The sequence below is a fragment of the Rousettus aegyptiacus genome, unplaced genomic scaffold (assembly GCF_014176215.1).
Source record: "Rousettus aegyptiacus isolate mRouAeg1 unplaced genomic scaffold, mRouAeg1.p scaffold_m13_p_16, whole genome shotgun sequence".
Classification (NCBI taxonomy): domain Eukaryota; kingdom Metazoa; phylum Chordata; class Mammalia; order Chiroptera; family Pteropodidae; genus Rousettus; species Rousettus aegyptiacus.
In genome coordinates, this window is record NW_023416291.1 from 1197189 (window position 1) to 1224218 (window position 27030).

At 51.1% G+C, this 27030-nt stretch overlaps 2 protein-coding genes across 5 annotated transcripts in view; one reads left to right on the forward strand and one right to left on the reverse strand.

Moving 5' to 3' along the window:
- The window catches only part of TRAM1L1 (translocation associated membrane protein 1 like 1), a 242873-nt gene that overhangs the window by 162028 nt on the left and 53815 nt on the right, over positions 1–27030 (reverse strand). The gene's annotated exons all lie outside the window — the stretch shown is intronic.
- Positions 1–27030, forward strand: part of LOC107510889 (bifunctional heparan sulfate N-deacetylase/N-sulfotransferase 3-like) — a 71595-nt gene that overhangs the window by 4378 nt on the left and 40187 nt on the right. For all 4 annotated transcript variants that reach the window (XR_004954814.1, XM_036233425.1, XM_036233424.1 and 1 more), the window contains 2 exons: positions 5398–6525; positions 23466–23553. Coding sequence is in view for 3 of the 4 variants with exons in the window: in XM_036233425.1 (XP_036089318.1) it covers positions 5557–6525; positions 23466–23553 (1057 nt within the window). In the remaining variant the exon portion in view is untranslated. The remainder of the gene's footprint in view (positions 1–5397; positions 6526–23465; positions 23554–27030) is intronic.

Here is a 27030-nt window from a genome sequence, read left to right on the forward strand (position 1 = left end):
AGGAGCTTGCTGAGGTCGGCAGCAGCTCCTGCTCAGCCCTCCCCTGTGAGTCTCCTCGGGGGTCTTTTCCTTCCCCTGTAGTTTCCTCCGCTCTTGCCCCTTCTGCAGCTACGCGTTCCTGTCTTGACCCGCTGGCTGGGCCGGAGACATGGTGTCTGGAGGGAGAAACGCCACTCTTGTATTGGGATGCGGACCACCACCAAGAGGAGGATGTCGGAGCATTACCAACAATAAGCAAAATCTTGAAAGGTGTGTGATTCTGCCAACAGGACTTCTCCGCCTCACTGGCAGAGCAACTCGGAGGGCACCTGGGGACAGGAGCCGGGTCGTCCGTGGCTCACAGGTGGCGAGCGCTTAATGACCTCCTTGAAGGCGGGGCTGCTCCCTGAGCCAGCTCACAAGGGCATCAGTTTTGTAGTCTGCAATTTGTAGCATTTCCCCCAGCCAAGACTGTCACCCTGTCCTTAAAAGCCTGGCATTGACTTGGCCTCCCACGAATAAAAGTCCTTTCAGGCATCCGTTTCCAGAAGAGGGAGTTTTCATCCACATTGAAAATTTGCTCTGGCAAGTAATTTTCCTCCACAATCAGCTTATCTAGAATTTCCAAAAATTCTTCAGCTGCTTTTTCATCAGCACTCGCTGACTCACAACTCACTTTCACGTTATAATGAATAACAATTCCGGAAGCTTTTCAAACCCCCAGAGCTAGCAGCAAATTAGACATCGTAGTCGGGCTCAGCCTTTTCTTTCAACATCGCAGACGCTGCCGTGGCCGTGAGCATCCTGGTGCTGAGTGGGTCGCCCTTCCACATCCAGTCTTCGGTCCAGGTCCGTTACACCTGTTGCCTTTGATGAAGCAGAGCCTTGAACAGCCTCTTCACTCCGTCCTTGCTCTCCGAGCTCATAGCCATGGCGGAATGGGCCGGGCCTGGCCGGGGAGCAGTACCCGCCACCCCATCACTGGTCTCCGCCTCCGTGGTCCTTGATCGCTGTTAATTTTGCTTCCAGGTCAGTCACCCAACCTGGCCTCTTGCTGGCAATGCTGGCCGTGGATTTTGTACGCTCAGGGGTGATGAGGAACAAAACGACAGGAGACTGAGTCAAGCTAACACTGCCCCAGGCCGCACTGAGCACGAGGGGAAACGATGCGGTCAAGAGACTCGGCCAAGCAGGAGGCGGACGAGGCCGGGGTCGGCGTAACTCGCTGCTGTCTCTCAGCCAACTGTTTTTTTTTTATAAGCAGAAAAAGCACAGCCCAAAATAATGATAAAAAATATAGTGTAGCGAACACACGCACAGGTAACAGTCGCTGACTGTCACGAAGCATCACGGGCCGTGCATAGCTGTGTGCGTGAGCACTGCAGCAGGTGTGCGTGAACCAGCATCACCACGAAGGCGTGAGCAACGTGTCACGCCGCGACTTTAACGCGGCTACGACGTCGCTAGGTGACAGCATTTTCAGCTCCGTTATAACCTCACGAGACGCCCACTGAACAGTCAGTCTGTCACGAGTTGATCGACATGTCGCTAGGCAGCGCGTGACTGTATCACATCGTCTCTCTACGGGCGTTCAAATGTTTGTGCTGGATGTGCCTCTCGATACGCCACGGGTGCCTCGCGTGCCACTCCGGTGACCGCTACCACGGCTACGCCACGTATGAAGAGCCGTTTACTCGCTCACGAGATGCTCGCCGAGCACGCGCCACCATGCCGGCTCACGCGGTGCCGGGACCGCGCCGTCCGATGGAACAGGCACTGTCCGGCTTGGGCGACTCCTTTTTCCTCTCTCACCCCCCCCCCCCAATTCGGGTTCAGTGTCACTTGTTCTAAAAGACGCCCGAGGTCACGGAGGAGGAACCTGTCTGGCTTCTTCTCCGCATCTCGGGGACGGAGCGTGGGGGACCGGGCCCCGGGCCTCCTCGGGACGCCCTGTCCGGTGTCTTCGCTGCCCTCCTCTGCTCTTGTGGCACGCCCCTCGCTCTGCAGACTGGCTGCCTCTGCCTGCCTGGTTCGTGTGACCTGCCCTCGCACAGCCGAAGGCTGACCTGCAACGTTGCGTCTCCCGGGACAGGCAGGTGACGAGCGGCTGGGCTGGAAAGCTCCTGCTCCCTCGACGCTGAGGGAAGGTAAAAACGCGAGCACTAGATGGCAGTCGTCGTGATGCCCGCTGCTAGGACGGTCCAGCGCGGCCGCCGGGGACACAGGTAGCCATGCTCCCGGTGAAGTCGGCCGGGTGGCGCTGACGGCCGGTGCCAGGGCCAGTGGCCGCCTGCCTCAGTGCACGGCACAGGCAGAGAGAGGCGCTCAGGAGACGTTCTGTCCTGTAGACATCACACACACACACGGACGGGGAACTGCCAGAGGAAGTCTGTCTCCACCTCGCGCACCGAACACGGCCAGCGCCTCTTACGGCCTTCCTCCCGTCCGGCCGGCAAAGCCCTCGTCCCCCACGGGCGCCTTCCGGCCAAGCTCCGTGTGGGAAGCGACATTCCGCGTGCCTGCCACGCAGGGTTAACACGACACGCCCCACACGCTCCCTCCAGAGAAGCACGTTCATTGTCTATTTGTAATATTACAAAGTTACTTTTAACACGTTCATGTAATGCATTTGAGACCTGTCAATGCATTTTTCGACACTATAATATGTAGTTAATTTTGTGAAAGAGGAATATTGTCAAGATCTTTTAAAGATCTCTCATTTGTTTTAGAACCTGAAGTTCTTTAGTTATTAATACTCATTTTCCAGATGGCAATCTTTTTTTTTTTTTCCCACATTTCTTATACTGCCAACTTCAACATGATTCTATTTCATTTAGAAATTGATTTTTACTTTGGGATGATGGTGGGTGTTAGTGGAAGAGAAAAGATGGGTCACAGTGAACAGGCAGGTACTTCCCACGACACTGCAGTACTTTGCAAAAGGCGTCTTTGCATACATCCAGTTCCTCGCTGTGTGTGCGAAATGGCCTCTGGTCCCCAAATTAATCTGCTCCCTCTGCCTTCTGTTAATGGCAAGTCATTAAATAATGGCTGATGTTTCCGTGGTGGAAAACAGATGTTTTCCTTTTTAAAACCAGATGCGTGGCAAGGCAACTCTAGCCATGCTGAATTCTGAAAAATATCAGGATGCGAGAGCTCGGCACTGGATTGGGGTTCGGCGGGAGGCGCACTCCCGTGTCCCTGATTTACGGCTGTGGCCGAGGTGCTCGCGACCCACACGTTCACGTCTGTCATTCTAGTCACGCGCTATAATTTCGGACTTTGTAAAGAAATTCACTCTTCAGAACATTTGTATTTTAAATAAAAAGACAATTACCCCATAAATATTTGAGTGAATGACATAGATACCCTAAATATTTAAATGAATAAACTATAATATATAATTTAGAGGATAAATAGTATATTTATCTTGTAAATAAATATCTGGCAGTCATACTCCATAATATTATATTATTCATAGGCAAATATGTATTATTCAAAATATTGTTCATTGACATTTCATAGGTGATATCACAGAATTTTAGAACGAGAATGTTCTTGGAGATCACTTATTCTAACCTCATCGATTTACTTGGAAGGAGCGGGGGCCGAGGTGACACAGCTGGTCGGAGACAGGTGCAGGGAGCCCTGGCCATGTGAAAACCACCACACACGACACTCTCCACCAGCGCTGGCTGCCTCGGTTTTATATACATATATATTTATGATATTTTCTAGCAGAGTGCCTAGACCATAAGACTCCAAAAATCTTAAGCTGTAAAAAGCACCCGTTTCTTTATTATTTTTCAAGTTATTAAATTTTTCAGATGCAAAAAGAGATTTGAAATCATAGCATAACAAGGTGTTTTACGAAGTTTCCATTGTTTCGATTACGTTTTTTAATACAGGAAGTCCTTACTTGACACCATGGACAGGCCCTTAGAAACCGCAGCAATGCACAGCGTGGTCACGTGCCGCAAAGCGTTTGGTCAGTGGTGGCCCGCACACACGGCGGCCGTCCCGAAGCGCAGACGGAGCCGAGTGACGCCACGGCCATGCGAACGTGACTGCGCAGCGCGTGACTCCGCGGTGGTGATGCTCGTGTAAACGGACCCGCTGCACCGCCAGGCCCAGAGAAGGCTGGCACCGTCGGCCGCAGCCGCGGGGTGGCCTTCTAGCCTGGGACACGTGCACGCCACGATGTGTGCACGACCACAAGGTCACCTAACGCGTTTTTAAGAATGCGTCGCATCGTTAGGCCGTGCGTGACTGTCAGGGGAAACCAACAAGACCCTGACTAATTGACAGAAACAAGAGCTAAGTTCCCGCGGCATGTTTCACAAAACGTCAGCGAACTGATATGGACAGACGCGTAACACTTACACTGTGGAATGCGGCGATAAACTGTGTGGCCACCGAGGCGGACAGGGCCCAGCCTGGCAGGACCCACACCCAGGGCCCCCCCCGCCCCCCGCACCTGCCAGACAGGACTCAGGCCCGGCGGCGCACACCTGCGGGATGCTGCCGGGACCCGGGAGGACCCCACGTGGACGGGGGACCACGCCCCCTGCACGCAGGCAGTGGTCCTGCCGCAGAAGCGAAACACTTTTTTCTCATCCATGTTTGAACAAAACCATGTTATTCAATGGCCCGTTGTGCTTTCAGTGTATTTTTAAAATAATAATTACTGAACTCTTTTCCAAAAAGTAGACACAGAATAATTCGGAAAGTGAGTTTACGGGCGAACGTCTCCCGCCCGGAGTACGGGAACCCAGCACGATCCCGCACCCGGGCTGAAGGCGCGTGGGGCGGCGTTTCCCAGCTCGTGTTTGTCTCACCAAAACGCAGGCCTGATTTTCGAAAAAGTCTGCAAATACACAGCTCCGAAACGATCGTTCGGGTGGGGAGACCTTATCTGCATTTTGAAAGGGTTATTCTCTGGCTGATTGGGTTGTTTGTCTAACCGATTTGAAATGGAAATAGAATGTCAAAATTCATTGTGTCAACAACTTAACAGACAAAAAATAGTGTCTTCATTGTAGCATTTAATGAAATATGCCCAAACGTTTGTGAATTGTCAGTATATGTAATTAAATACAAATAGGCTGATGGCATTACGTGGGTGGCTCGGGTGACCTCTCTGTGGTCTTGGGTCTGTGTCATGTACAGAGTTTGAGGTGAAGCTCGGTGAGCGACAGGAACCCCTGCCTAGCCCGCCGTGCTCTCTCCGGCCTGGGGCCTGCGGTCACTGTCCCCCTCCCACGGCCTCATCCACCCATGGCGGAGGAAGGGAGGTGTCTCATAGACCAGGCGCGGTCCCCCTGCCTGACGTGTGTGCCAGTCCACAAGATAAAAACGCTCATTGTAATGCCGCCGGCTGGATGGTTTATATTTCGCTCTTTTTATTCTGCTTTTCAGACTGCATTTCCTGCGCGTCCTGATCACGCAATACCGATGAGCGGCGATGGTGACGTGAGCCACGGGCTGGGCCCGCGCGCGTAGCCGACCCCCGACTTTCCCTCGTGCCTTCGCGTTCTCGCCGCGGCCCACGGGCGGGGGCGGGGGCGCGGCCGCAGCATGAGCGCCGTCATGAAGCTTCACAGGCGCTTCCAGAGGACGGTCGTCGTGCTGGCCACGCTGTGCACGCTGAGCATCCTGGTGTCCGCCTACTACCTGTACGCGCGCTCCCAGCGCGAGGTGGGCCTGGCGGAGCTGGCCGCGCCGGGCGCCTGCGGGGACCCGCGCGCCCCGCCGGCCGCGGGGGCCCCGGAGCTGGCGCGCGCCCCGCGGACGCACCCCACCGTGCTCGTGTTCGTGGAGAGCCAGTACTCGCCGCTGGGCCAGGACATCGTCACCGTCCTGGAGTCCGGGCGGTTCCGGTACCACGTCGAAATCGCCCCCGGCAAGGGCGACCTGCCGGCGCTCACGGAGAACACGAGGGGCAAGTACATGCTCATCATCTACGAGAACATCCTCAAGTACACGAACCTGGCCTCCGGGCACCGCGGCCTCCTGGACAAGTACTGCGCGGACTTCGGCGTGGGCGTCATCGGCTTCCTGCGGGCCGGCGACGGCGACGCGCCGCGGCCCCCGCTCAAGGGCCTGGCGCTGTCGGCGCGCGGGGGCCTGGCCGTGCGCGCCTGCTGCGTGAACCCGCGCTCGCCGCTGCTGCGCGTGACCAAGCCGGCCCGCCTGGACGGCGGCCCGCTGCCCGGCGCCGCCTGGACGGGCTTCCGGCTCGGCCACCCCGCCTACCAGCCCGTGGTGTCCGCCACGGCCACCGGCCCGGAGCGCGCGGCCCCGCCCGCCGCCGACGGCGCGCCCTACGCCACCGTGGTGCACGACCTGGGCCTGCGCGACGGCGTCCAGCGCGTGCTCTTCGGCAGCGACCTGACCTTCTGGCTGCACAAGCTCGTCTTCATCGACGCCGTGGCCTTCCTGTCGGGGAAGAGGCTGGCGCTGTCCCTGGACAGGTACATCCTCGTGGACATCGACGACATCTTCGTGGGGAAGGAGGGGACGCGCATGAACGTCAACGATGTCCAGGTAAGACGCTGCCACCTCCGTTCCCCGCGTTGTCCCCTCGGGAGGCCCGTGGACCGCCGGTCGCCCGGGACACGAGGCGTCACTGAGGTCAGGGCGGCCTCGCCACAGCCCTGACAACCACGTGGAGAATCTCTTTCTCTCCCAATGAGAAAAATGGGGATGGCAGCAGAGGCCTGATTGGTGCCGTGGGAGCCTGAAATGGTTTTCCTTACGTATTTTAAACTATAGCTTAGAAACCATTTTGTTCGACAACTTTCCAGAAACTCTCCACCTCAGAAAACTATTACTCATCTGAGATTTAGTCCATTTAAATATGAAATCAAAGTGAATTTGTTTCCATGATAATAAATACTCCCACAAATTTTCGAAAATTAAAGATCACATAAGTAGCGAGTTCCGATATTTTTGGAGATCAAATGTGCAACCCATTTTCTCTTATCAATTTTTCTGAAACTGATAATTAGTGGCACTAAATATGGAGAGCTATGAACATACAAGCGTACTTATTCACACATAAACCCAGGATTTAAATTAACTTTAGAATTCATCAGATATTTCTGGTACATATGTGAAGCCTATCATACTGCATTTAAATTGTATTAGATTTCTTGTTGTGGAAAACTGCTGTCCCCAAATAGAAAACAATTATTTGAAAATAGTTGGTTATTATTGTGAATAGATTGTGTTGCATAAACAACTGGTTATTTAATATTAATGAAATTTAAAATTAAAATGATCTACATCTATCTTCATTTCTCATTCAAAATGCCATAAGATTCTACTTCTGTTTTACTACATGTGATTTTTAATAAGAGTGAAAGGGGAGACTTTTGATTAACAATTTTTATTCCATAAAGCTTCAACCTTTTGGTAAAATGCGAAGAACTAAATTGGATGAGGGGGAAAAAAGTCTTGAAAACTGCATTCTTTCCTCCAGACACTAAGCATCTGGCAAATAATGGTAATTTTCATCACGTTAGTTAAATGAGTTAAGGGTACCACAAGGACCAGTAAATGTTACTGTAACAGAATTTAAAGACCAAAAAGAAAATATTCTTGGCAACATTTTAGACTTTTTCTTTTATCTCAATAGAAAATAATAAATAAAGAAGTTGTGCTTTAGTTTTCATTAAGTCTTTTGAAATATACTTTTGAATATGTGGTAGAATTAAAACCAAGCTGGTAGTTTAAATATTTATCGTATGCTTGAAAATTACAAACAATACATCATTCTCTTCCCAATTTTTTTATTTCCAAATAGGATAAAATGTTTTTAAGGTTTCATTGCTAAAGTAAAATTCTTTATTTTTTACTAAAAACTGCCAAAATATATTGTTATGCCATTTAAAAATATACTAGATAAATCTCTGAGTTTCTTATGCAAACCCTACGATAGCCTCTAAAGTGATACAAAACACAAAATGCCTTTTGTGTTCTTAAGGTTAAGCCATGTGTAAGGGTATAAAAAAGCCTTTCTGAAGACATTAGGTAAAAATTTAGCGTGCGTAAAACATTCTATAAATTGTTCACATTTAAATGGGAATATATTTTCTAACCAACCTAAAGACTGAAAAGCAGGGGCGTGTTGAATTATTTAGGTTTCAAAATTACTTCTAATTTGTTTCTATGATTGTGTCACAAAACACTAATTCATTGCAGTCAGCTGCCCCGAGAATCTAAACATATTCATTCACTCATTCATTCATTGCTTCGTTCATTCACCCTGTAACTGGGTATCAAGCGTGTACTACAGGTAGTGCATTTCTGACGGTGTGTAGATGGCATCGCAAACCTTGGTCTCATCCCTTTGGGAGAGAGGGGAGGGGACAGGACAGTTACGGAGGCCCAGAAGTGGAAGGCTGTGCTCAGGACAGGGCACGCCCGTGTCGCCTGCCAGGTGCAGAGGCGGGCCGGCACGAGGGAGACGAACGTGGACAAGCATGGCTCCCCCTTCGTGGGGTCATGGTCTGGGCGCGGGAGATAAGTGGGTACATGGCTCGCAGCGTGGTGAGTGCAGCAGCAGAGGGGTTGACGTGGCCGTAGGTCCGGCTGGGGAAGCCCCGCACTGCGAACTGTGTGCCAGGAACTGCCCAGTCCCGTTTAGTAGGACACATTTCGACAGCAAGACTGGAGCGATATGATGATTTGGGAGGCTGCAGGGTGATGTTCAGACGAAAGTAGGCAATTTCTCGAAATCAGAATAAGGGTGGAGAAGGAAGGACGAACTTAAGAACTATTTAGGAGGTAAAAATGAACAGCTTAGTCATGGATCACTGGAGAGGAAAGAGAACATGATCTAGGGTGACATGAAGGTTTTTAGCATAGGTGAATAATAGCTGATTCTCCCAACAGCGACGGAAGAGGATCATAGTGAAGGTCATTGCGGGTCCCACTGAAAATTTCGGTTTTATTGAGGCGCATCTGGGACACACGGGCATGATGTTTAGCAGGTAGTGCCTCACAGGAGAACTCTGGGCAGCATGTCTAGATTTCAAAGTCATCATTCTTTATAGGGAATTGTTCCTATAGGCAAGCGTGCAAGTTTGTGAGGTCTTTCACAGCCAGGGAAAGGGTTTACGGCGTGATAAAGGAAGAAGAGTACAGGGTGGAATCTGGAGGGAAATTACCTTTCAGAAACTAAGTGGAGGGAGGTAATCCCGTAAATAAGAACCAGAAGGGACAGACACCAGGAAGGAAGTGATGAGGCTCCCGCAGGGCGTGACTGGCAGCATAAAATCCAGCCGCGGTGTGCCCCCCGCAGTGAGGACCAGCACGCGCCTCGGGAAAGCGGTGACGGCCACCGGGGACTCCTGCAGCATCCACGTGGATGGAGTGACAGAGACCGGGACGAGGTCGTGGGAAGCTTGGGGGTAAACGTGGGGTCAAGACGTGGAGAAGGGGCCAGCGGGGTCATCGGGTTTTACTGACTACCTAGGGAGGGGATGATTCATTCCCAGGAAGAAAGGACAGACAGCATGGGGTCTGAGAAAAGGTCATGGGGTTGGCGATTAATAGGCCATAATTAATATTTTAATCAAGGTCTTTTATCTGGTTATTACCACTTATGAACAAATAGATTTTCCTTATCTAAAGTATTAGGAAAATGCAAAATAATGTCAGACAAAGATATGATAGAATGTTACTTGCAAACTTAGACGGTACATGACATGAATTTTAACTACTATACTAATCACTGCAAAAGTCTTACTCTTTTCCTTATGTGAAACGAAAGTGTGTTTCCTTATTTAAGTGGAAGATTAGAATTAGCAATGCAATATCAGTTTTCGCCTACCTGGCTGTCGAATAAAATGAGCACATTTCAAAGAGACTCAAAACCACAAAAGAAACTGTAACATGGCACAAAATAGATCACTCTGCGTGAGGAAGGAGAAGAGTAAGAGCCCGGAGGTGGTGCCCTCATTAGCACGGCATTTACAAGCTGCAAACCACAGCCCCGGCTTGTCCTTCTCTGGGCTGAGGTTTGGTTTTCTTTTTACATAATATTCCGTAATTCCAGGAAATGAAGCAAAATATGAAAAGATCTTTTGTGTTTCTGAGCTTACACTGTTAGGCCCATAAAAGATGTGATGGTTTTATAATGACGAGTTTGGGGCAGTTAGCTACTCCCAAAATAGGACGCTTACTGAGTGCATGCATTGTTTTTAGTGTTTTACATTCATTGTCATTTCATTCTCACAAAAACCCTAAAAACAATGACTATGATACCATCATTTTATGTAAAGAAACCGATATTCATAGACTATGACTAACCTGCCTGAGGTGTTGCAGCCGGTAGTGGGTGGTGGAAGCTCCACAGGCCGGTGGGGACGGAAAGCTGAACCCTCCCCCCTCCTTTTACACCCCGCCCCTGCCCCTCCCCCCTTGCCGGCTGCTGCCCAGCTGTATGTACCCTAATGCACCATCAAGGTCATCCATGCTTGGGTCCTACTGGACCTGGTTTCTGATATACAAAAACACTTTTAGGAGGTTTTTTTTTTTTTTTGCAACATTTTAACAAAAATTATCTGACGATGTGTTGAAGAGAAATAAGACATCATAATGAAAATTCATTTTAACCATAGCCTGTTTGCTTTGGCCAAAAACGCTTAGTGAACGTTCGCCAGACTCTCGCACCATTCGGGGATCCGCAGCAGACGTGCGGTCAGCATGTCAGGGGGGCGAGGGGCGGAGGGGGACACGCCCCGGCCTTCGCGACTTCCTGTCCCCACACAGGGACAGACGCGGCGCACTGGGAGGCGCCCGCCCTGCCCCCCGACACCCCGGTGTAACGTGGGGCGCCGCGTCCATTCGCGCGGCTCAGGGGACGAGCTTCCTCACGCTGACACGCGCCCCGCGCCCCGACGGCGTGTGCCACTGCGTGAGCCCTGCAGGGGGCCTCTTGCAGACGGGGCGGGAAGGACCCAGCAGCACCCCTCTTTGGCTCCGCTTTCCTTTCCTGAGTTGGTTCGCTCGTCGCTGAGGTTTGTACCAGTCCTAAGGATGTGACGTTGTCTGAAACAGCGCGACGGGAAGCCCAGCACCAGCCGGCCAGACGGACGCCCCGCACGGCGAAGCGGGGTGGCAGGGCCCCCCTTCTCCGTCGGACCAGCGCCCGGCCGCGTGGGAGGTGCACTCGGCGCCCCGACCGCCGCCGCCGGCGAGGGGTGTCAGAGCCGCGCTGCCCGCCTGCAGCCCACCTCGCCCTGACGTGTGAGGCGCCGTCGGGGGAGGCTCCACGAGCTGGCTGCTAGTTTCGGGGAGACTTCCCGGCCGCTAGCCCCTAAGACACCTGGACCAGTCTGCTCTACCCTTGACCGCGGGCAGACCGCGACCATTCTCCTCGGCTTCCATAGTTTCATAGACTGACGAGCTCTTTTATCTTTTTATCTTTTATCGTTTTATCTTTCTCATTACTTCTCCTTGTCAGCTGCACAGCTGAACATAAGATTCCCGCCGAAAAGAACTCGGGAGCTACAGTCAGAGCAGCCGGGCCCGGACCCCGGACCCCGGACCCCAGCCGCAGCCCCACTAGCTGGGCAACCTCGGGCGAGGTTCTCAGCCTCTGTCACCATCAGTTTACAGATCTTTGGAAAGGGACCAGTCCCTCCTTACAGCACAGATGTCGTCTGTGAGTCTGATGGTGTCTGTCCAATGCTTGAGTCCAGTGGGACTTCAATAAATTGAAAATTTTTTATTACTATTATGAATGTATCAGGCACTAGGAGAGACTGTTTGGGCAGCATTTTGGAAGGAATTCTAAAATGATTAAAATCAGTTCTTCCAAATACCTGGGAGGTATAAAATCGGCTGGAAGAAAATGAGGCTATTTTTAGTCATCTACTCAAAAATTATGATCTGGCGTGCGCTACGTGCCAGGCACTTTTAGGGCTGGTGACAGAGGGGTGGGCAAGACAAAGTTCTCTGCGGCAAACACCTTGTCTCTCCGACGAGGCGAACAAATGAAAACATACACAGATGAACAAATGAAATCATCTCGGGTAGAGATGAGAGAGCTATGAGCAAGATACAGCAGGGTCAGCGAGGTCGAGGGTGGTGGAAGGTGCTGGGGTGGGCCCGGGGTGGGCAGCAGGAAGACGGACAGGGAGATGCTCTCGGATGCAGCATCTGGGCTGAGACCGAGGAAGAGATGAGCCTACGGTGTCTACACGGACCAGGGCAAGAGAGTCCGTGTAAGCGGACTTCACGCAGCAAGCTCAGCGGCCAAGGAGGCCGGTGTGACCGGACTGCAGTGGGCGGGAAGGAGCCTGGGGTGGCACCAGTTCAGAAGGGCCGGCAGGGACCAGACCACAGGCGTCTGGCTGGCCATGGGGAGGAGCTGGAGTTTATTCCAGTTTCTGGGAGCAGCCACTGGAGATCTCAGCAAGGCAGCGAAGAGGTTCGACAGGATTTTTTAAAAAAGTGAACTGACCATCTCATGGAGAATGGGCTGTGTAGAAAAATGGTGGACGGTGAGAACCCAGATAGGTGGCCGTCGCTAACCGGGGGAGCAGTCACGGTGGGGAGAAGGTGGCAGGCGTGAGATGCGTTCTGGAGATGTGGCTGAGGGGACTTGCGGAGGGAGGGATGGCATGCGGGGGGTGTCAGGAAAGGGTGGGACACGGGCGAGCCCTACGACTGCGGCCTGGGGGCGGTGTGCGCTGAGCTGGGGCACGGCTGGGACGGGGGAGGGCCCCCGCGGGGCCGGCGCGCACAGGCACTGTGGGCGTGGTCTAAGGCGGCACCCCGTCTTCACTGCTCGCTAGTCGCGGCCACGCTGCCCAGCCTCTGTGCCTCAGCTTCCTGTCACGTAAAACTAGAACCATCGTCACTCCTCAGTGTGCCTCGAGGAGGAAGTGATTCCACACGTGGACTCGTGGCGTTTCTGCTATCGGGGGCGGGGAGGGATCGAGAGGCCTTCTTTGGACTGGGACGTTCGCAATGGCGTTCAGCCGTCCCAGTGGAGACGTGCGGGCGGCTGGGTCTGCAAGGCTGGAGTCCAGGGAGAAGCAGAAAACCATGAATCGGGGCCTCGCCGGCAGCCCGATGGGACAGCGAGCGCTGGCGCCGGGTGGCGGAAGTCGGGCAGCCCCGGCGCGGCACCTCGGGGTACAGCTCAGCTGTGTTCAGGGGGCGCAGAAGGGGCCGAGGGTCTGAATGGATCCCTTTCCTCACCCCCCGTTTTTAGGGAACATCCTGTTCCTACATTAATTCACGAACGTCGCACTTGGAGTTCTGGATCACAAAGTGTCCTTCATTTCACATGTGTGCCTCTCCGTCAGAATGCGATTAGAGTATGTGGCGTGCCTTTTTTTTAATGTCCTTCACTGTCCCTGCCACAGAGTAATAAAATAAGTTCAATAATGTCTGTGGGTTAATTATTTAAAGAAATTATGATGCATGATTTGTCTTTTCCATGGTGACATATCGATGACTACTTACGAAGGACATGAATCATTTTGCTCTAAGGAAGAAGCTTAACTGAATTCATTTTGTTGCCAAAAAAAAAAAAAAAAAAAAGAGGCCCCTTTGGAAAACCGAAGGTGAATCTCGGCTCGTAAATGAGTTTGCCCCCCTAGGACCCATCTTTCTCTGCTGTGACGTGGAAAGGGGACGGCTTTGGGCTCGAGTGAACTTGTGCGCGGATCTCGGACCCACACGCGTCCTGAGGCCTGACGAGCCACTTCACCCACCGCAGCCTGAGCCTCGTCCTCGCCCTTAAAGCGAGGGCGAGGGGCACGCTCGCCTCAGCACCCACACGAGGCTGTGCGGGCGTGGCTCGGGCCCCACACACGGGCTCCCTCCTCCCTCGCCCGAGCGACGCTGGCCCTGACGGACGGCGCTTTGCACGCACGCACCCACTGTTCCCAGCACACGCCGCCATCGTGAGCACGGAAAGCTCAGTTTACTTTTTAAAGAACGCATGTGACGCAAGCGGTGGCTTATGTATGTTATCTGTCGGTGTTAAAGTACACGGAGTTACAAAATGCGCTGTTTAGTTTGATGTAATTATTTCTCAATTAAAGGACACGTGCGTGCCGCAGTATCTTTCACACACATAGGAGGGATTTGTTACATCTGAAGTAATGTGTTGCTTTTAAACAGATTTAGCAAGGTCTAGAGGCGAGGACCGAGTTCTGGTCTCATTACTTCCTGCTCCCCCCACCCCCCAGAGGAGGAACTGTGTTAATTAAGTAACTATAAAGGGGAAAAAAATGCCTCTTTGCTGTGTCTCCATTAACCTCCTGTTTCTTTACTTACTGATGCTTGTTAGGATTTATTAACTGTGAATTATACCTCACAGTAAATTAACCCTTCTCTCTCCACTCGATTTGCCAGATCTAATAGTTGCAAAGAGTTGGAGACCAACCTAATGGCTTCCTGAGAATACAGACGTGAAGCAATGTCTTGCGGCGTTGAACCTCAGGAGACTTTAACAGCTTTTGTGAATCTAGCTCATTTTGAAGCCAGGAGCAAATGCATAAATCACGTGTAGCGCAGTGTACCTGTCTCCCGAAGCTGTTTACAGTCATGTATATTTATTAGTTTTCCAGGCTTCCAGCAACCTGCTTCCCCTGCCGTTTTTTTTTTTTTTTTTTTTTTTTTTTTTGCATGCACACATAAGTCCTCCTCAGGCGTCCCTGGTCCATCACAGAGCACAGCCCATGGGGATGATTCTCTTTCCCACCCACATCCCTGTGCACCTGCCACAGAGAGCACCTTAAATAACCTGGGTCTTCTGCTGCCTGTGGACGTTTACAGTTTTCCTGAGAAGGGTCTGAGCTGCTACCCCGCCCGCCGGCTCACAGATCAGCCTGGCCCAGTGATGTGGCCATAGACAGAGGCACCCTGCCACTCATGGCGAAGCTGTAGCCGGGGCAGCCACATCTCGGCTGGTTCTCCAGGTCCCGGTTCCTATGGGGTGACGGGCCGAGTTCCAGGGGATTGATACCTGCACATGCAGTGGCCCCCTTCACACGAGGGAACCAAGTCTTTTATCATGGGTCCTAAGTCTGAATGCCCCTCGCCCGGAGGTGGACATGGCCTTCCGTAACTGCAAAATACGCACCCTTGGCCTTCTCTACAAACGTCCTTGCAATGTCCTTGAAAAGACAGCACAAAGCAAAGGCAGCCAGTGCCTCCGCTCACAGGACACACGGGACAGGAGTCACGTGGAGAGCTGTCTCCCAGCGCCGTGAAGGTTTTGCTCCATGGACTCTTGCGGAAGTTCATTGGCGTTTTTAACGCACACTTTTAAAGTTAATATTGATTTAATGCTACAAACAAGTAACCCCAGAACGACATTGGCCTCTTGCAAAGGAATATCCCATGTTACTTTTTAAAACTAAATTAAAATCGTTTTAAATTCTCCTTAATTGACTTTACCTCTCTGTGCCTCTGTTTCCTCATCTGTAAGATGAATTCAATTCTTATACCTAATCCAATGAGTCGTTGAAAACACAGACAATCCAACGGCGAGTTGCTGCGGGGTTAAAGTCGACCACCTGCGCTTAGCTAGAGCCTGGTCACGCTCCGTGCCCCCTGCCCAATGACACCAGCTTTCATCAGAACCGGCTGCGCGCGCCCCGTGCGGAGTGCTGCTACAGCTCCCCCTTCACTCAACCCGCGGGCGGTTCCCCGGCGCACCCTGGGGTGCCGTGGGCCCGTGTGCCGCCTGCTGCCGCCCACGCGTTCGGCAGGGGAGGGTGGAGGTGGAGGACTGGCGGCTCTCGAGGCCTACGCATGTTTCCAGGTGACCGTTTGATCTGGTGCCTCTGTGGACTGCTTCAGGCATCCTGCCAGGCGTCCTCGACAAGAAGGTGCCGTTTTAGAACAGGGGGGCCCAGACTGAGATGCACACATCTCCCAAGGCCGTGAGACCTGCAGACAAAGAGCAGGAGCCAAACGCCGCCGCCCCCCGCGGGACTCTGCGCCTTGTGCCTGCCCCGAGCTCACGCCCCCGGCGCCCCTGCTCCCTCCAGGGTCACGCACACACGGCACACTGGGGTGGGGCTGTCCTTGTGGCCCGGCCGCCACCGTCTGTGCCACGGCCCACAGGTCCCTAGACCAAGCGGCATGCCTTCCCCACACTGTTGGACCATGGGGCGCGGCGGCTTCTGAACCTCCCCCGGGAACCTCGGGACAGCACGGCGTCCCTGCGGAAGGCGGGCAGCGCGACCCCTGTGGCACGCCGGCTGTTCCAAGAGCCACGACACGGAACGAGTTATAGAAGGAAGTCATAATCACCCCGCAGTGACCACCAAGCCCTCGCTCAGAGAAGTCGCGCGAACGCACTTTTAACTTTAGAAGATAGACTCTTCGTGCTACACTAAAACAAGGTGAAAACATACTTTTTTTTTTTTTTTTTACTCGGTTCCATAGGAATTTTCTTTCTTACCAATCGGCACAGAAAATCGATTTTACGTTCTTTAAAGCAATTCATATAAAAATCAGGCTGGGAGAAATAATGATTGCTTCTTAACCCTGGAATAAAGTTGGCTATAGATTTGCCACAGAAACAAGATTCTGAATTTTCTGAAATCTTTATCGACCATAGCAGACCATGTCAAAAAGTCTTCTGAAATAATGCTTCTAGCTCTCTCAGAAATTCACAACGTCAAGACACTCCAAAAAAAAAAAAAAAAAAAAGCCAAACAAAACAAAAAAAAAATGTCCAGTTTTCAGACAAGTCTCAAGACAGCCCAAAGACCCCCGGAATTCACGTATAGTCTTGAACAGACAGGGAGAGAAAAGGCGCGAATGGCACCAGCGTGTGCTGACGCTGAGCGAACGAGGCTCTCAGGAGGGCGAGCCCATCACCCAGCGTCGCCCACCACGCCCGGCGGGCGACAGCGGCGGGAAGCCTTGCCACTTCCTGTTTAACCCACTGCTGATCTGGGCGCCCCGCCTTGCTCACGCTGGTCACGTGGTTCTTGTTAAACTGTTAGATATGCTCCCCCCTTGGTGGGGTTTGCTTTGTTTTTTGTTTGGTTTTTTTGCCCCCTTAAAAAAAAACTTGAGGGGGAAAGACGACAGGTACACAACAGAGCCTCCTGAGAAAGCCAGAACAGGAAGCCGCGAAATGAGGAGCTGCCCCGGCCACCTGCCCCGCTTCCCCTTGGGGCTCGGCTCCCGGCTGGCTGTCACCGTCCCCCTGAGCGCTGCTGAGCACATCGGTTATGGTGGGTGCCACCTGGCCGCGTCACGCTTACCTGAAACGCTCGCCGGGACTTCAGCCGGGACTCCGCAGCCTGCTGGGGTGGGGGGGAGAAGGCCCGCGCCCCGCCTCGGGGACCTCCTCCTCCGCGGCGCTGACTTCTGAAACATTCTGCGACGTTCTCCTAACTTTTCCACGCCCCAGACTAACTCCTCAGCCCCTTTCGTACAAGGTCCTTAAGATTTCAGCTTCGTCATCTTGGAATCGAGTCTCATTCCTAGAGCTTACGTAAACTCTGGGCTGCTTTATGAGTAGTGTTGTGACCTTCTCTTTGCACTGAGTTAGGAAATAAAGACTCAGGCTCCAGCAAAGTGGAAAAATCTCTTCAGAGTCTCTCTTTGAGTCACTGACGAGACCGAGCCCCTCGCGTGCGCATGTCCCTAGAAACCCTCACTTCCGCAGGTTTTCCCAGCGCCCTGGCTTTTCAAAGTCAGTCACGCAGACAGCACCCGCCGGCCCTCTGACACCTGCTTCTGGAGTGACATAGTCATCACCACCTATCAGACCCGGAGCGTGTCCAGTGTGCGTGTGACGAGGGTGGAGGTGGGCAGTGCGGGCCGGGCTCTCAAAGGCGTGTCACTGTCCTGAGAATGACCGCCTTTGAAAGAGTCTTTCCAATTTGCATGCCAGGCTTCCTCTCCGTTACAAAGGACAACATACAGAGGACAATCAAACGTGACACTCCTGCCAGACTCAGGCTGGCTCTTCTCCCGGGAGAGAGCTCTGAGCCGGGGGCCCGCGTGTGGGCGCGCGGGAGGCCGGTCGTCACCGGGCCTGGCTTCCCCCCGCAGGGCCTGGGCTGCTGCCGGACACAGGCCACCCCGGAGCCGGGGGCGTGAGAGGAGGGCTGTCGTGGGACCTTTCTCCTTCTCAGGTTTCGATTCCCACCCACGTTCACAGTGAAGTTAAGAATAAGCAGAAGAGTTGGCAACACAGCCTTGGCCGCCACTGGGTTTGCTGCGAAAACACCCGACCAACAGCAAAAACGACGAAGTCGAGCTGAGCCGCCGCGGCATCCAGTTTAAAAGATGCACACACTGAGAATAAAAATAAGAGTGCTGGAAGAATCCGAAACGACAGCTTCAGCCACTCCTTGTCGAAATACTGACTTCGGAATTTGGTGAAAGAAGGTTTTCAGGGCCGTCTGCAGCTACCACGACCACGGTGCACCCAGAGCCGGCGGGCCGGGGCGGGGCCGGGCGTGCGCACCTCGACAGGCTTCCTCGGGCTGTTAGCTTCCGTGACCCGTAGGAACAAGTGTGTAGCACAAACCAAACGGCCATGCGTTCGGGGTCCGTTCTGCGCACCTTCGTTAAGCTCCGGCGTGTTTGTGCTCGAAGCGGCACCGAGACTCCCCGGGGTCCCAGGAGGCCTTCCCAACACCCACCTTTAGAACCGCGCAGCGCCGTGCCCGCTTTCCAAAGAGAAGTGACACGGGGGGCGGAACCCCGCGGAACCCCGTGGACGCCGCGGCTGCGCGTCCGCTGCGGCGCGTGGGCGCTGACACGCGGCCTCCGCGCGCTCGGGGCCCGGGGCCTCAGCTGCCTCCCGTGCGGTTCACTAATGAGTTCCACGTGAGGCCAGCAGGTCTCTCCACTACGCAGCTGATTTTCACAGGTTCAGAAAACGTTTTAACTTCCCTTTGGAATTTAAGTTTCCTTAAGAAGCATTTGTGGAAAAAGAACACGTTGGGAAGCTTTTCGAAAGTTTGTAACCGATCTTGTAGAAACAGATCAAATAATTTGATCTGTGAATCCTCTCTCCCTTAGTACTGGGAGATTATATATAGATTTAGATAGATATAGATGATATAGATACAGATGTATCTCCCACATACATATCTATGTTTCTTAGTGACACGGAGGCAGTGGGACCTGGACGATTTCGTCGCTGACTGTGTTTTAACGACAGCTTTATGTGAAGTTAAGTTTGTGAGGCAACGTTTGCCCATTCGGGAATGGACTAGCTGGAGGACTCCCATCCGGGTCACCAATCCCCACCCGGACGGGGTCACTGAGAACAAACCACTATTCGGTGCCCCAAAGAGAATAAAATCATCTCGGTAAAGCTGAGGAGGAAAGGAATAAATAATGGCATCTTTTCCCACTTTGAGAGTCACCGTACTAGTTATAACTCAAAGTTGTTATCAGGCTAGGATTTACCGTTAAAAGAGATACCGCTGAGAACGGAACGAAGTCGCAATGTAAAACAGGTGATTCTAACGCGGGAGTGAAACGAAGGGTTAGAAGCAGATATTCACCAAGATGATGGGAATAAGTTCTGTGAAGGTCAAACAAGCCAGGGAAGCCAGACGCAGAGGGACCTGTTTAAAAGAGGGGGGCTGCCGCACCCAGGACACCCTGGCCACGCGGACGCCTGAACCCGGCGAGGAAGGGAGCCACGTGCGACCCTGAGAAGGTGCGTCTCTGAGCAGGGAACGCCCCGGGCGCTCCCGGACCGGCGAGACGACAGGTCCACCGGAGCGGAGGGAGGTGAGGGAAGACGGGTCCCAGGCCCGCCCGGCCCAGTAACGCAGGGGCTCGTGACATCTCCGTCACCACCTCCCGGCAGTGTCTGCGGCGTCCGGAGCAGTGTGTGGCCGATGAGAAAACGCGAGCCCTGAAGCTTCTGTCCTGAAACTCGGCCTTTTCGCCTGTGCCGAGAAGCCCCTCCCTACACCGCAGCTCCTCCCTCACTTCAGTTTGGCTCACCAACCCCTGTTAACTTACAAAAGATGACACAGGTCGAAATACAGTCTAGGAAGCGCGACAAAGACACAGAACATTGCCAGATGTCCCCCCGGAGAAGGCCGCACGTGTGATGCATGCCAACATGGATCTCCATGTAAAGCTCACATGTGGCTATTTTTAATTTTTGTCTCTTCATTTTAATTGATAGATTCATTCTGTTCCAGAACGCTGGAGGTGAGCCAAGGATATATGAAAGATCCTGTTCTGCGCAGTTCTGAGAGCTCATTTCTTTAAATGAGCTCTTTTCTGCCTTCAGCTAGATCTTTAAATGCCTGTGGGTGCTTTTTCTTTTTCTTTCTTTTTTTGTCTTTGTAGAATGAAGCCTCAAAAAACTAAGTTAGTGGGGTAGCATACAGATTCAGATTTGAAAAAAATAATTTTGGAAATGGTTAAATTTTCACGTTAAATTACATCCATAATGCAATTCTCATAATTTAAATTGGACGTTATGTCCCTTTGAATCCTTTCATAATCATTTTTAAATTTGCTGTAAAATTGTTTTGTTTACTGAACAATAAGCAAAATTATTTTCTCCTGCAGAAGGAGCTACTTCATTGCTATATAAATATGTGTTGATACACAGAGCAGTATGTATATTTGCCACAAAAATGTCAACAATCTAAATGTATAATAAATAGCAGGGTGAAATTGCTAAATACATTATATTATGCTCATTTGATGCAATATTCTGTGCTCATTGAAAATATGGGTTTTGGAAGATTAACGTGACAGGAGAAAAAGCTCATGATATATAAATGTAAAAGGCATAATTGGAAATTCTGTATTTTTAGTCATAATTGGCACAGTCCTGATTTTTACTTTATGACTCTAATTTCGCTTGCCTCTATACCTGCATATACATAGGTATACATAGTTATTGATAAAAGTGGGAAGGAATTCCCTCCTATTAACTGACCCTGAGTGGTGGATTTCTAGTGATTTATATGTTTTTTAATGAGAAAAAATGTGTTATTGTGAAAATAGCCACCGATGCGTGAGGGCGTGAATTGCCCTGCTGAACACACACCGTGTCCATTGCTGTCCTGCGCTAATCAGAGTGCTCGGGCAGTGGCGCCTGTGTCCTCGAGGCTGCTGGCTCGGGGGGACCCCTGCCCGGTGGCCCCCAGGCAGTGGCGGCATGTCCGCCCTCCACGCCCAGGCTGGGTGCTCGGGGAGGGTCTGCCCGCCCGGGACACGCGTGGTTCCTGACGGTGGCGTTGGGACGCCGACCTGGCTTATTATGATTCCATCTGAGATATTACCACACCCTTTTAGACACGTTTGCTGAGAGTAAAGGAAAACATTTGAATATCATTTTGATAATATTTTTCAATAGTAAGAGCCGACTTTCAGTTTAAAACAGAATGGTAAATAAAACCATTCTAGTAATGAAGAGTTTAATGGAAAGGATACGACCTAAGAATATTGCTGGGTGATCAAGCTTTTGAGCAAAATGCATATTTTGAAAAGATGCACATAATGGATGGATATATAACATTGTTCTCATCGATACCCCCAAAATCTGGCTCATAGAAACAATATAAAAATAAAAAATATTACTGCTTATTTAAGTGTGTAAAATATCATCTAGAGGTAAATTTCTCTCTTTACCGTACTTAGGCATGATATTAGTATCTGTCATGTGTCTCGGTACAGTTTTTATGCGGTCAGTGTTTGTTTCTAGAATACCACATAAATGTGTAAAAGGCCAACTTATACTTGCAAAATCAGGGCTAACTCAATATTTGAATCAATGTATTCGAGTGGGTAAGAGGTTAGTTCACAGCTACTCATGAGCACCGAAGCCCCCGCGTCGGCAGCCAGGGGAGCACCCCCGGGTCCAGGCGCCGGACGGAGGCGCAAAGGAGCCACCGCGGGAGATGCTCACAGCGGTGCTGCCGGGCAGCCTTCATCACCCCTGCCGTCTGGGGCGTCTGGTCGCCGCCCGACGTGGAGCGGGGCCCATCCCGGCTGCGACAGGCTGACCCCCGAGCCGGCCCCCACACCGACTACACGTTCCCGAGCCGGCATCTGAACCTGACCTTCGGATTCCCTGCTGATGCTCCCTCCATGAGGACAGGCAGCCCCCGCCCCACCCCTCCACACGCCAGGCCCCGTGGATCCCCGACGGGTCCCACTCCCCCCCTCGCCACTGCTCAGCTGGCCACGTGGCCCTTTCTCCCTCCCTGTGAGGACAGGACCCGGCCTGTCCCCAGCGCCACTGCCATCGGCCAACCCTCTCCTACAGCGAGGTGTGGAAAGACAGGGCAGCCCGTCTCCATCTCTGCGCGCCCTAGGCCCCAGAGTTCACGCGGTCCAGCGGAGCGCGGAGGACACTGTCCGTGTCCGTGAACAGTGACAGAAAAAGAAGCCTGAGGTGCTGCGCTGTCGAGACCTCAGTGCCAGTCCGATGCGTTAAACGTGAGACCCAGAAGCGCTCTGCCCGGGCTTCCACGCAGCAGGGGGAAGGCCCTGCACTCACAGGGGAGGCGTGCAGTCACGGGGTGCCTCCGAATCACTTACCCCCAGAACGGCCGAGACCGTGGACCTGACAGGCCAGGGCTCCCCGGTGTCGGCCACGCTGTCAAGACAACAAGATCCGATGTGGGCCCAGCCCCCTGTGCAGCGGCGGGAAGGGTCGGTGTGGCAGAGAGAAACACCGAGCACCTAATTCGGAATGGGGCGATGTACACCTTTAGTCTAGGGTCTTCTGCTAATTGTACCTGTGACAGTGGACGAGTCACTTCTCCTCAGTCTCCTCGCGCGCAAAAAAGACTCGGATCTCTTACACGGCTACCTTTTAGCGCCCCTTTCTGCCGACTTGGGGTGGGCGCTCAACGACAATTGTGTGAGCGTGTGTGACAGACAGAGAGAGAAGGGATAGGAATTCAAATAATGAGAAAAGAAAAGAATTCCATTAAAAACTACTCGTTGCATCGTAAATACTCGCTAGGACATAAGGACACTGAGTAGGAATAGCTTTCGTTGTCTGCAGTATGGTTTGGGGTTTGTTTACCTGCTTCTCAATTGAATGGCAAGACTTAAAAATGGAAAAGTCCTGAATTTTGAAGACCAAAGGCGTATCTGAGAAATAAGGACCCGCCCCTCGCGGAGTTCCAGTCAGGGCGCCCTTCTCCCGACTGCTGGCGCCTGCGTCCTGAGGCGTCGCAGGGGAGCGACTCCAGGACGAGACCCCAGCGCCTTCAGATGCAGAATGCACTTTCCATTTTACTTCCGCTGTCCAGCCGACACTCTTTGCTGACTTATTAGAAGCCGGCGGTAAATATCTGCATGTGTTTTATGTAATCTTGAAAACATCTCTCTGCTTTTGAAGTGGCAAAGAGACTGGTTTCCATAGCTGAATTCTCTCATGTATCAAAGAGTAGCTTTATGCTTTCAATGCAAAGGAAGATCTCTTTCAAAGCTTCTCCATGCCATTCTCTACCTGAAACATTTCTAAATATTGTGTATTTCAGGCCCTGCTTGACACTCAGAATCTTTTGCGTGCACAAATCACAAATTTTACGTTCAACCTGGGATTTTCAGGGAAATTTTACCATACAGGTAAGAAAAGCAGATTGACTGTCCCCCCCGAGGCCCCTGTGCCACTCCGCTCGAAGCCGCCCGCCCCCCTGCCCGCCCCCGCCTCCCCTCGGTCTCGCCCCCGCTTCGTTTTCTTCCTGTCCTTCAGTGCCATTTAGCATTTCATTTCTTTTTTTTTTTTTTCACCTTACACAATGTTAATGGTTTGCAAGTTTATTCACCACGGTATTATCTGGTGGCTTTCCTTCACTCTTGAACTATAAGTTACATTTTTAAAAGTGCGTAAGTAGTAAGTGTGGTGCTCAGTGCATTTTCACAAAGTGCACGCGATGCATAACCAGCACGCGGGCGAAGAGCGTGCTACCAGGACCCCCGCGCCCCCCGCCCACCCCGGGGCACCCTGACTGCCACTAGCTCCCTCGGAGAAGCCACTGTCCCGACCCCGGACGGCACGGGTCCGTCTTCCTGGCTTTGAGACGGATATCACAGGGCACAGGCGCCTCGCTCCGGCTCGTTTTGCGCTCACGCAGGCGACCGTGCACGGCTGCCATGCTCCCGTTTTCGTCGTCCCGTCGTGTCCGCTGTTTGAACACCCTGAGTTCCTTCACTCTGGGCCTTTCCCGTGTGGATGGTTGTGCTGTTTTCGATCTTCGGCTTGGGATAGCCATGGAATAGTCGTGGTAAGAGCGTTGTGGCACCTGTCCTTCAGAGGGGGAGACTGCTTTTTTCTGTTGGCTATCGACCGGGAACGGAATTGCTAATCACGCGGCCCATTTATGACCCGCTGCAGTAGAAAGCGCCAAGTTGTTTTTCCGAGTGGCTGCGCCTGTCCCGGCAGTCCGCGAGGTTTGCTGCTGCCCACACCCTCGCCGGTGTGCATGCAGGTTGTCTCTTCAGCGGCAGCCTTTCTGGCCGGCACGTCCAGCTGCCGTATCACAGTTTGAATGGTCGTTGCTCTGATGAGTAGTGAAACTAAGCTTCTCTCCTATGCTGGTTGGCCTTTTGGATATCCTGTTTTGTGAAATACCTGTGTTTTTTTTTTCTGTTGGGTTGTCTGCTTTTACTAGTGATATGTAGAAAATCTTTATATATTCTTAACGAGTCCTTTGTCGGTCACATGTGCTGCAAATACTTTCCCCAATTGTGGGGGTTGACTTTTCACCCTCCTGATGGCATATTTTGATGAACAAAATATACTGAATTTTAATGTAGTCCAATTTATCTTTTTTTCCTTTATGGTCAACATCTTGTATCTTTTTAAAGACATCTTTGCATACCACAAGATTATGAAAATACGTTCCTACATTCCTAAAATGTAGAAATCCGTGATCCACCTGGAATTGACTGTTGTGTAAGTGTGAGACAGGAGCCAAGACACCTTCTTTTTTTCCATAAAACTATCTGATTGGCTCCAAGTATTGAAAAGACCACCCACTGCACATGTCACCGTCATGTATGTGGCTATGTATGTGCAGGGTCTTCTTCTGAACTCTCCTGTTAACTGACTCTATCCACTGGATCTATTTGTCTCCATCAAACTTAGTTACTGCAACTTTATGATTAACATTAATATCACCTAGTGTAAGTCCTTCGAGTGTGTTCGTCTTGTTCAAGATTGCCTTGGCAGTTCCTGCCCCTTTGAATTTTCATGTAAATTTTGGAATCAGCTTACCAATACCTACAAAGAAATTGACTAAAATGTGTATCGAGACTGCATTAAATCTGTAAATCCATTTGGGGTGAATCGCCGTCTTAAACACTGACTCTTCCAGTCCTTTAGCGTATTCGGGTCTTTAATTACACCTGATAAAACTTTATTTAAATTAATTCCTTGGGTTTTTGTTGTCATGGTTGTGGTTGTTGCAATAGTAAATGGTGTCTTTTTCTATTCCCCATTTCTTTGTTGATAGTCTGTAAAAATGCATTTGATTTTGTGTATTGACCTTATATCCAGCAACCTTGCTACACTGACTTACTAATTCTATAGTTTATCTGTAGATTCTTTCGAATTTTCTGCTGATATAATAATGTAATTTTTGAATAGTGAAACTATTTCCTCCTGTATGAGGCTACTGAATTTAGTTTCCGTTCCTCGCCTATTGCACTAGTTTGGCTCCCCAGTAAAACGCTAATTAAAAGAGAGGACGGTGACGCTCGTGCCTAGTCCCTGATCTCAGGGGGAATCATTCAGTAGGTTTCCGCCTGTTCTCCAGGAGAATTCCTTTAATAGACCGTTCTGTAGGTACTCTTTATTAGCGCAAGGAAGCTCCATCTCTTCCTAGGTTGCTAAGAGTGTATAACAAATGGATGCTTAATGAACTTTGTTTTTAAACTATTTATCTGTTGTCTCTCTTCTCTCACTAAAATGAATATTCCATAAAGACGTTGCTGTTGTAATAGCAGCAACTAGAACAGTATCTATTGAAAAAATGAATTCATGAACGAATGATTGAATGGACAGAAAATCACCTTCATTTTAACTAGTAGTATTTACGTAGGACAAGGTCAGGTAATAAAATTTGACTATGTTGTGTTGTAAAAGGAACTCACTCTAAATATTATGTATAATTAAAATTTTCTTTCCCAAACATAAGAGAAATATAAGCAAACACTCCCGACACCCCAATGTTTTGCCCAGGACCAAATGCTACAGAACGGCGCTCGCCTGCCCCCCTCCTTCCTCCTTCCTTCTGAGAGGTTCGACCTCTCGCCTTACGCGGGCACTTCCCACAGCTCACAGCATGAACGTCCCGTGTCTCAGCCAGGGAACGTAGAACATGGGAGGGAGCTCAGGACAAGGTTGGGAGAGGTCTTGTCCTCTGTCTGTGACATGAAAGCTTCTACAAAACCCCAGCGGTTAGCTAGAGTCAGTCAAATCATGTTTCGGTGGGAACGGATATAAAATTTAGTGCTCCGAACCTTTCAGAAATCTGATATTGTAAAGCTTAATTGAACTACATTGTCTTCCTTTCTAGATGAGTAATTCCTTTTTCTATTAAAAATTCTCTTTTATTCGGCCGCGAGGGGAAGGAGGAAAGCAGCGCCGCTGTGCTAGTGAGGCTTCGTTTCAGGAGCGGGCTGCTTCTTGTCTGACTTGTTTTAGTTTTTGAAGGGTTTGTGCATTTTGTGAGAAATAAAGAGATGAAGGAAATTAAAATCATAGCTCCTCTTAGTGAACAGCACCATATGCTACGCATTTCGCTGAACACTTTTCGTGTGCATTTTCACTGGCTCCAAGGAGTCAGAGAATATGTTACACTGATTTCTAGATGAGAACATAGAAACTCAGAGGGGTCCAAGGAAGTTTAGAGCTAGTTAAGTTAAAAAAAAAAAAAAAAAGGAAAAGAAAAGAGAAAGTCTTAACTTTAGGTCCATCACAGCCTAAATCTAAAAACTGGGTCTTTATTGCATAATTAGCAATCCTTAATTAGAGAAGTAGAAGGGCGAAAGATTCCTCCCCCTTACCTGTTGGTTCTTTAGGCTTGTATGTTTCCCCCA